At 48.0% G+C, this 14,564-nt stretch overlaps 1 protein-coding gene across 1 annotated transcript in view; it reads left to right on the plus strand.

The window, feature by feature from the left end:
- Positions 1-14,564, plus strand: part of MYO1F (myosin IF) — a 43,399-nt gene that overhangs the window by 15,085 nt on the left and 13,750 nt on the right. The window contains exons 2-14 of the mRNA XM_069096546.1: positions 1,831-1,968; positions 3,424-3,513; positions 4,062-4,156; positions 4,444-4,531; positions 4,751-4,840; positions 5,476-5,607; positions 6,227-6,361; positions 6,957-7,089; positions 7,258-7,454; positions 10,375-10,455; positions 10,687-10,773; positions 12,569-12,655; positions 13,220-13,387. Of these exons, the coding sequence (XP_068952647.1) occupies positions 1,831-1,968; positions 3,424-3,513; positions 4,062-4,156; positions 4,444-4,531; positions 4,751-4,840; positions 5,476-5,607; positions 6,227-6,361; positions 6,957-7,089; positions 7,258-7,454; positions 10,375-10,455; positions 10,687-10,773; positions 12,569-12,655; positions 13,220-13,387 (1,521 nt within the window). The remainder of the gene's footprint in view (positions 1-1,830; positions 1,969-3,423; positions 3,514-4,061; positions 4,157-4,443; positions 4,532-4,750; positions 4,841-5,475; positions 5,608-6,226; positions 6,362-6,956; positions 7,090-7,257; positions 7,455-10,374; positions 10,456-10,686; positions 10,774-12,568; positions 12,656-13,219; positions 13,388-14,564) is intronic.

The raw sequence follows: 14,564 nt of genomic DNA on the forward strand, positions 1-14,564 counted from the left end.
TATCTATCTATCTATCTATCTATCTATCTATCTATCTATCTATCTATACACTATACACACACACAAACACACACATATGTATATTTTTAATCTGGGGAAGAAGATAGATTGAAACTAGATTATGATGGTCTTGAACACCAGGCTAAGGAGTTTGCATTTTATCCTTTTGAAGCTATAGGGAGCCACTGAAGGTTTTAGAGCAGTGGATTGATTTAGTCAGTCTTGTGCTTGAGGAAATCTTTTCAGGCAGTTAGCCTCCCTGAATAGTGTGCAGGATGCCAGAGTATGCCCTGAACCACATTAGACTGGAATAAGAAAGGTGGTCCTGAAGTCTCCAAGAAACAAGAAATTCCTACTCTCATTCCTCTCCTCCCCCTCTCCAATATTTCACTTTCATCTACTTTAAATTCACAGACAATCTCTCCTGTTAGCTTATCCTGCTAAAGGGATTGATGAATAATCTGTTTATCAATTGTAGAGTTTGCCCACCACTACAGTCCCTGTATTTATGGAAGGCAACCAAGAAGAGGAGAAAGAGGCTTTGCCTTATAGTCTTAAGACAAACCCTGCTTCTGGTATATTGTGGCACCGTCCCCTCTTTGGGCCTCAGCTTCCCTATTTGTCAAATGTGTTCAGGACTATGGAAGAGAGAAACAAGATGATGAAGGGTGAAAGAATACAGATCATGACTTGGTCCTATGAGAAGAGTCAGGAAAACTAAAGCTTAGAATGACCTGAATCTGCTGAAGAAAGGGAATGACCACAAAAAGGATTTGTTTGATTGCTGGTTGTTTTAATTTTTAAAAAAGCTAAGTTAGAAAATTAGGGAGGAACGAGCAGCTGGGTGGTGCAGTGAATAGAACACCAGCTCTGGAGTCAGGAGGACCTGGTTTAAATTCAGCCTCAGACACTTACTATGTGACCCTGGGCAGGTCACTTAGCCTCAATTGCCTCCAATAAACATTATTTTAATTGGGAGGATCAGAGAAGGGATAGGAATGTTGCTAGGGGTAAGTTAGCCCCTTTCCAAAAGGAGAGGCAATGATTTCTATTACCCTCAACAATATGGATTAAATCAGGCTCACTGAGGTTCCTTCTTAAATTCTGTAATTCTGTAGTGAATACCAAACCATGGTTGAGAAGGCAGAACTGTTCAAGTGGATTCCTTAAAAAACCAAAATGGAGGAAAGAAAGAAAAAGAGAGAGATGGCGGAATTGAGAGAGAGAGAGAGAGAGAGAGAGAGAGAGAGAGAGAGAGAGAAAGAGAGAGACAGAGAGGGGAGAGGAGGAAGGAAGGAAGGAAGGAAGGAAGGAAGGAAGGAATGAAGGAAGGAAGGAAAGAAAAAAAAGAAAGGAGGAAAGAAAGAAAGAAAGAAAGAAAAATTTGCAAACACAAGATGGAAGAGATGATGCTAGAGAGCAGCTCAGCTGAAAAGTTCTGGGAGATCCCAGACAGAACCCAAGATTAGAATATGGCAGCAGTGTGGGTTCTGACTCCCAGAAAACTTAATGAGAGCTTGGGCATAAAGCCTAGAATGAGGAAGGTGGCCATCTTGTTTTCCTGGGCCCTGATGAGGCCACATCTGGAACAAGAGATGTACATATAAGAAGACCCAACTTTCAGCAATGGAAAGAGCAGGAGACCTAGGCTGGAATCATTCCTGATCTTGGGCAAGTCCCTTCCTCTCCTGGGCCTTAGTTTCCCTCATTTATAAAATGAGAGGATTGGCCAGAAAGTCTGTTGGGGAATTGTTTTGGGGAGGAGGGAGAGAGGGAAGCAATGATCTCTGGGTATTGGGGAAAAGCTTGTGTGCCTTACTTGCCCTCCAGGGTAGCAAGGAACGGTTTCACTGGCAAAGTCACAACGTGAAGCAGAGTGGTGTGGATGATATGGTGCTGCTCCCCCAGATCAACGAGGATGCCATCGTGAGCAACCTCAAAAAGCGTTTCCTGGATGACTACATCTTTGTATCCACCCAAGGCAAGCAGTGACAAGTGCTAGGCAGAACCTGAGGAACTCAGAGCAATGCCCCTTTCCCTCTCCCCCCATTCCCTGTCCTTCTCTTCCCTCTACTTCTCCTTCCATCCAGGAGGAAGAGGAAACAAAGCTGGGCAGTCGGTCCTGGCTCTGTCCTACCTTGGGGCACGGGGCACAGGGCATGGGGTTCTGGCTGCAAAGTAGCCTGGAAGACACTGTAGGCAGCTAGATGAGGCAGTGGCTAGATAAGAGTACTGGGCCTGTAGTCAGGAAGACCTGATTTCAAATCCAGCCTCTGACACTTAACTAGCTCTGTGACTTTAGGCAAGTCACTTAACCTCAGTCTCCCCATCTATAAAATGGGGTTAATAATAGAACATACTTCCCAGGGCTGTTGTGAGATCATTTAAAAGTGCTTGTCACAGTGCCTGGCACATAGCAAGTGCTATATAAATATTAGCCATTATCATTTCACAAGAGGATCAGCTGAAAGAACTGGGGGTTTGGGCTTGAAAAACAAAACTGGGAAGAAGGAGGACATTGTATATTGAAGTATTTGTAGGAGAGAAGACAGATGGGCTGTCTTAAAGAAGAGGGCTTAGCTTTGATCTGCTTGACCTCAGAGAACACAACCAGGAGCAACTAGGACCGTAGATCTCAAGCTGAAAGAAATCTCCCAGGTCATCTAACCCAACTCCCTCATTTGTAAAATGAGGGAACTGAAGCCAGGAAATGGCTTTGAGGCACATCTTAGTTTCAAGGAGAGAAAAAGTTCCTGACCATGAGAGCTACACAAAAGAGGAAAGAGCTGCTTCAGGTAACAGTAGTTCCTCTTCCCTAGGTTGGTGTTTGTCCTTAGTTTTTGAAGAGGAGGTGATGCATGGCATGCAAGTGAATTGGATTTAAGTGAGGGAGGGCTGAAGGTCTTTAAGCAGAGACTGGATGGCCATTTGGTGGAGATTTGCCCTGGAAAGAGCTCAGGCTCTGGAATTGGGTGACCTGAATTGAAATTCCAGCTCACTCTGCCACTTACTAGATGTGACCTTGGCAACTGGACTAAAGCCCCTCCCAGCTCTGACTCTCTGGTCCTAAGGTCCCCTCCCAGCTCTGACTCTCTGGTCCTAAGGGCCCCTCCCAGATCTGACTCTCTGGTCCTAAGGGCCCCTCCCAGCTCTGACTCTCTGGTCCTAAGGGCCCCTCCCAGCTCTGACTCTCTGGTCCTAAGGCCCCCTTCCAGATCTGACTCTCTGGTCCTAAGGCCCCCTTTCCTTCCATCTCTAACCCAAGGATCCCAGACAAGCTTATGTTTTAAAGAAGTGTTCCTAGTCAGAAGCAGGCGAGACCAGAGGCCTTCTGAGCTCTCTTTCATTGAAAGCAGGTAGCAGGAAAAGGGGAGGAGGGGATTCAGCCAGGAACACTGTCTGGTCCTTAACCCAGCAGCTCAGACCTACATTGGCTCAGTCCTCATCTCTGTCAACCCCTTCAAGCAGATGCCGTATTTCACTGACCGAGAGATTGAGCTGTACCAAGGAGCGGTGAGACCTGGACCCTTGGGGTAGTTGGGGGATGATGTTTGTAAGGAGAGGTTGGTGTCTCCATCTACCCCAGTTCATGATTCAATCAGACTAAATTACACTCTTCACTTCTTCAATCAATCTCCACCTCACTGCCACTCGCCACCATATCTGATTCTCCAGATCCACCAGTGTCTCAGAAATGTCTCCAGTCCCCCAGGATCTTTGAGGTTCCTTGGATGTTAATAGGATTTCTGAGATCCTCTCTGATCTTCCCAATAATTCCAACTCTACTAGCTTCCCTTGGTCCTTAGTTTCCTCATCTGTAAAATGAGAGGATTGGACTATATGACCTCCAAGTTCTTCTTGGAGTTTCCAAGACTCTTAGAGCTCTAGACATGACCCTGCCCTCTTTCTGGCATCATAAACCATCCTCCAGAACTGTCATGATATCTAACAGCAGAGAGGGGGCTCTCAGGACTCTGGCCACCTGATGTCCCTCTGAGCAGAGGAAAGGAAGAGGCACCGTAGGAGCCCTGACTTTCTCCCCTTCATCTACCCAACCCCAGGCACAGTATGAGAACCCGCCACATATCTATGCCCTCACAGACAATATGTATCGAAACATGCTCATTGACAGTGAAAACCAGTGTGTCATTATCAGGTACCGTTCAATCTCACACCCTGACCCCCTCACACCTTCCCTGCTCACAATCTACCCTGGATCTCCTGCACCTTTTGTGTCTTCCTTGACCCTATCTTGCTGGGCCCTAGTTAATCTACCCAGGAGCTGGGAGCCCAGGTCTGACCATCTACATCCCCAATCCCTCCCCTATTTCCACCTCCTCCTCTTCCCTGTTCCCTGGAGCTGGGGGATGCAGAACGCAGCATCCTTTGGGTACCCCTTCTTCTGGGAGAGCTGAGTCCCATCGCTCTCCTCTCCCCCCACAGTGGAGAAAGTGGGGCAGGGAAGACGGTGGCTGCCAAATACATCATGGGCTACATATCCAAGGTGTCTGGAGGGGGAGAGAAGGTCCAGGTAAGTTGAAGGGAGGGGGAGATGGCTATCTTCATGGTCTCCTATACTCCCCTAATGAATCTGGATAGGGGGAGGATTGGAGACCCACAAAGATCATGTGAATGGGGATGTTTAGCCTGAAGAGCTGATAGATCTGGGGATTGTGGGGAAATAGTACAGGGGCCCTGACACCTACTCTGACCTTGACCTTGATCTTGACCCCCTCCATCCCCTCTGCAGCATGTAAAAGACATCATCCTTCAGTCCAACCCATTGCTTGAAGCTTTTGGCAATGCCAAGACCGTTCGCAACAACAACTCCAGCCGTTTTGTGAGTCTACCCAGTATGAATCCTGGAGCACCCAAGCATCCAACCCGTACCCAGCCCTTTGTAGGCCTTGGTCCATGAGCCCAACACTACAACCACAGAGCCCCTCATCATTGGTGCCTCTCCATGTCCTCTCAGCCTCTCAGGCCCAGCCCAAGCCCTCCCACTTCCCTGAAGCCTGCCCTGTCCAACCCAACCCGCAAGACTCTCTCCTCTCCCTGAACAGAAGGTACTGAATTTAGGCCTAGGAACTATTTCGTCCTTGAGAAAGTAGAAAGATGCTTGATTTTGAAGCCAAAGAACATGGCTTTGAATCCCAAGTCTGCTGTGTGAGCAAATGTTTCCCCTCTCTGAGTGTTTCTTCATCTATAAAATGAGGTGGGATCCAGCTAAATGACCTATAAGATCCCTTCAGCTGGAAGTCCACCATCCTGTGTTGGGCTCTAGGATGGCAATGAGGTCCTGGATAGCTGGGGTCCTGGCTTAGCTGGCTCCTGCCACCCAACAGCATTGAAGACTCTAGCCCAGGCACTCCAGTAAATGTGGGCTCTGTCCCATCCCTAGAGATCCCTTCTCTTATACATATATGTGCAGCAACACTAGGCCTGCAATGCACTGACTGGCCTCTCTGGGCCCAGGGCAAGTACTTTGAGATCCAGTTCAGTCGAGGAGGGGAACCAGATGGTGGGAAGATCTCCAACTTCCTCCTGGAGAAATCTAGGGTGGTCTCACAGAACGAGAACGAGAGGAACTTCCACATCTACTACCAGGTGAGGGGAGAAGGGGAGAGGGGCTGATGCTGGGACCCTGGGAGCAGAGAAAGACTCAGAAAACGCCATGCAGGACTAATGTATCAGCCAGCATTTATCGAGCAGTTCTTAAGTGCAAAGATGAGTGAAGCAAACCCCACTATCAAGGAGACAAGCACATCTATACGTACCTTCCAAATGGATGCAAAATGTGCAAGCTATTTTAGGGAGGGTGGACAGGAGAAGTGATCAAGGCAAGGGGATGGATACTGACAGCTGGTGAAGCAGAGGCCCAGTGAGTAGAGGCAACTGGGAGGTAGGGGAAGAAGCTAGCAATGCAGAAAACCAGAGGACCAAGGGCTGAGGGAGGAGCCTGAGACCCAGAATCAGGGAGGCAAGAAGGTAGGTGATGCATTCACCTAGGGCTAATGATACTGCGTCCCAGGAGGTGGAGGACTGGGTGGGGCTTGGGCATGGGGGGCGGGGGCGGGTAGGTGATTCAAATATCTAAGAATTGATGGGTCCAGGGCACTGGGCACATAGAGGGCTAGTTTAGGGGGGCAGGATCCACTGAGGGCCTTGCCTCCATCTATCTATCCTCTCCACCCATTTCCTTCTTCTTCCCCTCTCCTGCCCCCAGCTGCTAGAAGGTGCCTCCCAGGAGCAGCGGCAGAACCTGGGCATCATGACCCCCGACTACTATTATTACCTCAACCAATCTGACACTTATAAGGTGGATGGCACCAATGACCTCAATGACTTCCATGAGACTCTGGTAAGGACCCAGTAACCCCTACCCCCACCAAATCCTCCCCCCAGCATCTAGGCTGAGCCCACAGGGAGATGCCTGAGCCTGGGACAGGGCCACCTGCTCTATTCACATCAGGGTATAAGGCCCCATACCCTCAAGCCAAAGGGGATGCCCCTTCCTGGGCCAGGCCCCATGCATGTATGAGTCATGCCCCTATCTCTTCCTCCTCCACATCCCTGGTACCCTCCTGTTCTCCATCCCACCAAGTGAAATGGCATTGGCTCATATCCTCAGAAACTCCAGAGGCTGGGGCTAGGGCAGTAACAGGGGCAAGATAACAGCAGGGGTTACACAGGGACGATAGAGGGGTGCCCCAGGCATAGAGACAAAGGCAGCTGTGGAGATGAGATACGGGCAGAGGAGGGAGCTTCCAGGCAGACACATAGGGAAAGGGGCAAGGGCAAAGATGGGATATGGGCAGGCAGCAGAGGTAGAGGAAGGAGAAGGCACAGATGGGGGCAGGGGCAGGGGCAGAAGGAGGATGTGGGCAGGGACAGGAGGTGGGCCAGGATCAGGAGCTCCCAACAAAGGCACTGACCACCTTGGGGTGGGCCCATAGGATGCTATGCAGGTCATTGGAATCCCACCCACTGTCCAGCAGCTAGTCCTACAGATAGTGGCTGGAATTCTACACCTGGGGAACATTAGCTTCTGTGAAGAGGGGAACTATGCCAGAGTGGAGAGTACAGACCGTGAGTACTCAGGGGTGTGCATGGGAACCCAGGGGAAAGGGCTCTTTTGGGGGAAAGGGAGATGGGGGGACAGACTTGGGACAGCAGGACCTGTGAATAGAGGGGAGGGGCTGTGGGCGCTAGGGAGCCATGGCCTTGACCTCAGACCCTGCCCTGGCCCTTCCCCAGTGCTGGCCTTCCCTGCCTATTTACTGGGCATTGACAGTGGGCGCCTCCGGGACAAACTAACCAGCCGTAAGATGGACAGCCGATGGGGTGGCCGCACGGAGTCCATTAATGTAACCCTGGGCGTGGAGCAGGCCGCCTACACTCGAGATGCCCTAGCTAAGGGGCTCTATGCCCGGCTCTTTGATTTCCTGGTGGAGGTAAGCCCTTGTGTGGTGAGTAGGGAAGGAGGGTATGAGAAGCAGCCTGACATACTAGACAGTGCTGGGCATGGACTGAATACCACCACAGCCATCTACAAGCTGTGTGACCCTGGGCAGAGCACTGAAAGTCAAAATGGGAACAATGGCTTCTGCCCCAGAGGGCTTTGGGAGGATCAAATGAGGTCCTGTGCCTAAAGGGCTCTGCAACCTTAAAGAACTATAGGGATATAAATCATGATCATAAGAAGGGTGAGCCCTGGGCCAGTGGTTTCAGGAGGTTCGTGAGGGCAGTGTTTGGGGTAGACTGAGCCTTCCCACGCCTACCAGGCAAGGCACTGAGAACCGGGGAAATCTTGTCTATAAGAGACTTTTACACTGTCTATTAAAAAAAAAAAAGCTTTTATTAATGTCTTTTTTTTTTAACATCGCCATAATTTCCCCCAGTATCCCTTCCTTCCCCTCATGCAGAAAGCCACTCAACATGATAAATATTTTTTTAAAGACAGAAAAAATAGAAGGAAAAAAATGAGGATAATTGATCAATGCATTTAAAAAGTCCTACATGCATGGGCCGCCCACTCCTGCAACGGGGTGGGGTGGGGATGTCTTCTCATCACTCTTCTTTTGAGTCATGCTTGGTTTTTTGTAATTTTGCAATTTTCACTGCTGGTTTTCTGTAGTTTTTTCCATTTGCTTTGTTGTAGTCATCTTGTACACTCCTTTCTCAACTGCTTCATTGTCTGTATCAGTTCATATAGATCTTTCCAAGCTTCTCTGTAACCATCACACACATCATTTCTTATAGCACAGTAATATTCCATTTACATCCACATGCCTCTCCTCATTTAGGCATTCCCCAATCAATGGACATCTACTTCGTTTCCAATCCAAAAGTGCTGCTATAAATATTTGGGGGTATATGGAGACTTGCTTCTTGTCAGTGGGCTCTTTGGACCTAGTAGTGGAATCTCTGGGTCAGAATAATTCCAGATTGCCTTCCAAAATAGTTGTACCAATTCATAGCTCCACCAACAATGCATCAAGGCATCTATATTTCCACAATATCTGCCACATTGACTATTCCCATATTTTGTCATCTTTGCAGATTTTCAGGGTACAGAAGGCAAAAGGAACCTTGGGGTTAGGTGATAACAGTAGATAAGAATTCTAGAGTTGGAGTCAGGAAGACCTCACATTTACTAGCCGTAAAAAGACAAGTCACTTAAACTCCAGTTTCCTCATCTGTAAAATGGGGATAATAATTGCACCTACTTCACTGGTTTGTTGTGAGAATCAAATGAGAGAATGTAAAATAAATTGCAAGCCTTGCAAGAGGCTTAATAAGTATTAGCTCTTATTATTTTTTGCATTTCTTTTATTATTATTGACTGGAAGTATTCTTTCTTATAATTATTAATAGTTTATGATTCTTCTTTTGAGACTATTTATTCATATCCCTTGACTACTTATCCCCATGGTCTCTGGATAAAGGGAGGATGAGAGAATGTCAGGGAAAACATGGAAACCAGCACATAGGACAAGCTACTCTACCCCCTGCCTCAGTTTCCTCATCTGTAAAATTGACAGATGGTTGTATAACCTATTAAATTGTTTACCATCTCAGGGAAGTGGAAGATGAGGGAAAGAGAGAAAATTTAAAACTCAAAAAAAATATTTTTAATGGATGTTAAAAATGTAACTTGGGGAGTGGCTAGGTGGCACAGTGAATAGAGTACCAGCCCTGGAGTCAGGAGGACCTGAGTGCAAATCTGGCCTCAGACACTTAACACACACACACACACACAAAAGCCGTGTGATCTTGGGCAAGTCACTTAACCCCAATTACCCTATCTTTCCCCCTCCAAAAAAAATAAATGTAACTGGGAAAAAACAAAATTTTATTTAAAAAACTAACAAACAAAAATTAGCAGATGGTCTCTAGGCTCCCTCTAAGCTTTGACATTCTGTGAGTCAATGATCTTTTATATCTCATTCCTTCTCTCTTAAAACCTACTTTCTGCCAACCCCCCCCTCTCCTATTAGACTATCATCCTAATTCTGAGATTTCAAACCTCTCCCATCCCAGTACCCTAAGCCTTTGTTATTATCAATAATATTAATATAGCACTTTTAAGTTTGCAAAACATATCACATGTATTATTTCATTTGATCCTGTCATCACCCATGTGAGGTAGGTGATATAATTACCCCCATTTTACAGAAGAGGAAACTGAGGTTCAGCAAAATCAGATTTTCCTGACTCTAAGCCTAGTTTTCTACCCGCCACGCAACAGAGCTGCTCTTCTCTCCTCTCTGATTTTTCCCTACCCTTCAAGAGAGTATAGACAGGGGAGGGAGGGAAAAGAAAATAAAGTAAAAAGTGCACAGCAGAGAAGAAAAAAAACCTACAAGGAATCAAAGAAAAGCTGGGTAGTACTGAAAACAACGTATGGTATTTATTATATAGGTTTTCTTGAAAGGGAAATTTATTGCTTTATATTGAATCCTCTCCTATGTGCTGCTGTGTATGTGGAAATGGTTTTGAGATTTTTTTCTTTTTTTTTTTTGGAGGGGGTTAGGCAGGGCAATTGGAGTTAAGTAACTTGCCCAAAGTCACACGGCTAGTAAGTGTTAAGTGTCTGAGGCTGGACTTGAACTCAGGTCCTCCTGACTCCAGGTCCGGTGCTCTATTCACTGTGCTACCTAGCCACCCCTTCTTTTCTTTTCTTGCTTTACATTTAAGTTTAAAATGAATTTTAAAAATTACAAAAAAAAAAAAAAAGGTTATAGAAAGAGGGTAAGTGGAGTCAGGCTGCAGTGTCTTAGGCCATCACTGCTCTCTTTTGATGACTGAGGCTCAGACCTGGGCAGCCCTGCTGCCTCCTGACAGCCCAGGCTCTGTCCCTTCCCTCCCTAGGCCATAAACCGAGCCATGCAGAAGCCACAAGAAGAATACAGCATTGGAGTCCTGGATATCTACGGCTTTGAGATATTCCAGGTACCAAACAACTTGGTAGATGGGGAGAGCCAAGCCTGGGTCTCAGTGTCCCTTTTTCCCCAGTCTGACCCCATCCCTGCCTTGTAGCCCCCCCTGCTTCCCATCCTCAAAGAGCCAGAGATTCATCCACTGCCCTCAGCGCCACCCCTATTAGGAATGGGGGTGGGGTAGGGAGAGATGGGTTGAAAGCAGGGAATGGTGATGGCATCAGTGCCCCCTTCCTGTCCCCAGAGAAATGGCTTTGAGCAGTTCTGCATCAACTTCGTGAATGAGAAACTACAGCAGATCTTCATTGAACTGACGCTGAAGGCTGAACAGGTGAGTGCCCAGACACTGGGGGAGAGGAAAAGACAGAGGAAGACACAGGGCTGTTCCGTTCCTGTGTCAATTGATGTTTCCCGAATCAGTTCCCAGAACTGAGGGTTCTGGGGGCCAGAGCTCAAGAGATGAAATGTAAGTGAGATGAAAGTAACCGCCTTACTCTTTGGTTCAAAGGCAGCAATGGTACGTTAGAAGAGCTTGGGCGTCAGGCAGACATTTCTAAGGCACCTACTATGTGCCAGGTGCCATCCCAAGGACTGGGGGTACTAAGAAAGGAAGGAGACAGTCCCTGCTCTCAGAGAGTTCACTGTCTAATGGGGGGAGACAACATGCAAACAGCCCTGTATGAATAAACAAGAGACACTAGGAATCAGAGATAAGCATAATAAAATTAAAGAAGACACTGGAATTAAGGGGGATTGGGAAAGGCTTCCTGTAGAAGGTGGGAGTTGAGGTGGGTTAGAAGGAAGGTATGGGGAACAGCCCAGTGAAAATGCCCAGGCAAGAGATCAATTAGTCTTGTTGGTACAAGTTATGAACAGCAAGGAGGCGGGCATCACTGATCACAGAGTAGGGGTGTGGGTGGAGGTGGGAGCAGCTAGGTGGCACAATGGGTAGAGTGCAGGACCTGGAGTCAGGAAGACTCATCTTTCTGAGTTCAAATTTGGCCTCAGACACTTACTAGCTGTGTGACCTTGGGCAAGTCACTTAACCCCATTTGCCTCAGTTTCCTCATCTGTAAAATGGGCTGGAGAAACCACCCCAGTATCTTTGCCAAGACACCCCAAATGGGGTCATGGAGAGTTGTACACGACTGAACAACAACAAAGGGTGGGAGGAGAGTGGTAAAGTGCAAGAAGATTTATAAAATCTGGGGAGGGGGCAGGTCATGAAGGTTTTTAAAAGCCAAGTAAAGGATTTTACAGTTGATCCTGGAAACAATGGGAAGCCACCAGGACTTTTTGAGGGGAAGCAGTGGCACGGTCAGAGGGATGCTGTAGAAAGATCACAGTCCACATAAATGAATATAAAATTGTTGGGGAGTCCTCACAGTTAGGAGGTCTGTAAAGGCCTTGGACAGGAGGTGGCTCTTGGGCTGGGCCTGGAAGGAAGCTAGGATTTCCTAGAAGCAAAGGTGAGGAAGGTGACACTCCAGGCACAGACGGCCTGTGTGAAGGGCGGGCTGCAGGAAGCAGCCAGATTTCAGTGGACTCGGTGCTCTACAGGACAGTAATGCTGGGGCACATGGTTTCTCTCAGTGCACCCTCCAAGGGATTCCAAAGTCCTTCCAGGCTTGACCTGGACCTCCAACCCTGACTCTGGACACAGACACCCAGGTTCCCCTATTCAGCCCTGACTTTTCTTGGGCGAAATACAGAGTATTTATTAAGGGCTTACTGTATGTGCCAGGCACTATGTTTAGTCCCCAAGATACAACAAGAAGGTAAGGCAATCCCTGCCCTCGAGGAGCTTACATTATAGTGGAGGGAAGGGGGAGACTATACATAAAGGAATTCTGGGAAGGGGTGAGGAAGGTACTTGTCGTGGCTGGTGGTTGTGAAGCCAGGTAGAGAGAGACCTGAATCTGGGTAGGATAAGATAAAAGCTCCCCTGTCAGAGCCCCAGGTGCTCCCTGGGATGGAGGGAAGGAGACAGTGGTTAGAGTAGGTCAAAGGAACCTGGGCTCCTTGCCTAGAATGGGGGGGGGGTCTCTCTGGCCTTTGTCTCCCTTTAACTCCCCCCCTATTTACTCACTACTCATTGTCTCATTCCCTCCACACATCCACACTAGGAGGAATATGTTCAAGAAGGCATCAAATGGAACCCCATCCAGTACTTCAATAACAAGGTTGTATGTGACCTCATCGAGAACAAGCTGGTGAGCCAAGGATCTGAGTTATGCAAGTTGGGGGCAGGGCAGGCTGGGTGAAGGGCCTATGAGAAAGGGCTAGGTTGGATGTGCACTGCCAGGAAGGGGGATCTTGGAGTATGGCTTGTTCCCATATCCATTGTAACTCCCAGCCAAGCAGTCTTGGTCAAGGACAAAGCCACCAGTGATCACATAGCAGTCAGTGATCACAAGGGAGGTCAGTGATCAGTGCTGGAATGGATGAAGATCTAAAGGTCCCTGGTTTAGATCCGGGGATTTGGGCAGGAGTTAGGAGAGGGAGTGTAGTATGGTGGGGAGTACGCTGGATTTGGAGAACTGGGCTTAAATCCCAATGCTGCCACCATCTGTGTGACCTAGGGCAAGTCACTCTCTCTGGGCTTCAGTTTCCTTTCCCAAAAATGAGGGCTTTGGACTAGATGACCTCTAAGGCTCCTTCCAGTTCTAAATAGCTCATCACACCCTGGTCCTTGGGATGACCGTGCCAAAGGCTGACCATGGGCTGGGGAGATGTCAGATGCTATACCCAGGTCTGAGTCTTTTCTCTGGCCCCAGAATCCTCCGGGCATCATGAGTGTACTAGACGACGTGTGTGCCACGATGCATGCCACAGGCGATGGGGCTGACCAGACCCTGCTGCAGAAGCTACAGGGGGCCGTGGGGTGCCATGAGCACTTCAACAGTTGGAACTCAGGCTTCATCATCCACCACTACGCAGGGAAGGTACAGTCTAGTCTTCCCCCCCATCATCCCTGGGACTCCCCCAGCCTCTACCAGTGAACCATCCCCCCTACCTGAGCTGCTCCACCCACCCCTCCCCATTTCCAGTTCAAGGTAAGCCCTTTAGAATAGGGCTATTTCATTGCTTTGTCTATGGCCCCCCAGTGCCTAGCACAATACTTTTTACTTGGGCATAGGCACTCAACTGGAGAATTTCTTGATCTAAGGAGACTCGTGGATTCAGAAATTCCCTTGACCAAATCAGGGCAGCCCCTGCTCTGCTTAATAAATGATTGATGGACTGATTGATTAGTTGAGAATTGCCCAGAGCACTGAGAGACCTGCCTGGGACCCCCCAGCCAGTGGGTGTAAGAGTTAGTCCTTGAAAGTATCTTTCTCTCTAACCATCATTACTAACCATACAAAATCAAGACTAAGGATGGGGATGTGATGCCACTGATGGAGAGAGTCCCAGGGAAGTGCTTCTCCCAATGCAAATTGTCACCTTCTCTGCAACTGTCTCAGAAAACTGCCTCCAGTGCTGAGAAGTTCAGAGTCCATATCATGCCCAGAGTCCCCGTAGCACCAATGCAATATTTACAGCACCCACAATCATGATAAAGACCGTGACTATAAGTATAGCGTGATGTTTGGTCACAAAACATACCAAACTCTCCAGATAAAGGACAGAACTGAAGCATGTATTTAGACTCCAGAAAACCAAATCCCAAAACCAGTAAGCCAATTCCATCATAGGACCAAAGATATTCAGAAGCCGCAACACTGAGAGCCACAGCATCCTTCAGCCTTCCACAAACCAATACAAGATCAATATTTACTCACAAACCTCTCTATCTCCTTGCCTGAACCTCCTTTCTCTCCCATCGTCTCTCTGGCTCTGACCAGCTTCCTGTGGGCTCCGCTTCCCTTCAGCAAATTCCCTCCATCATAGGCTCCATGTGATTACATTCAGCCTATTAGGGGGCAGAGTTTACTTTCAAAGCAGGGAAGGTCTTCAAACTCCCCCCTAGAACTATTAAGGGTCAGGGAAGATCTTCAAATTCCCATCCCCAGTGCAGTCCTATATCAGTGTGAGACATACAATTCTTGGCTCTAAAGCTAGGTCCCTAGTCACTGTATCATGACACTGCCTCTTCCTCCTTAGGAAATGCTTAATAAA

Source organism: Petaurus breviceps, unplaced genomic scaffold (genome assembly GCF_028583685.1).
Source record: "Petaurus breviceps papuanus isolate PSGF00001 unplaced genomic scaffold, PetGlider_PUasm1.0 103, whole genome shotgun sequence".
Lineage (NCBI taxonomy): Eukaryota > Metazoa > Chordata > Mammalia > Diprotodontia > Petauridae > Petaurus > Petaurus breviceps.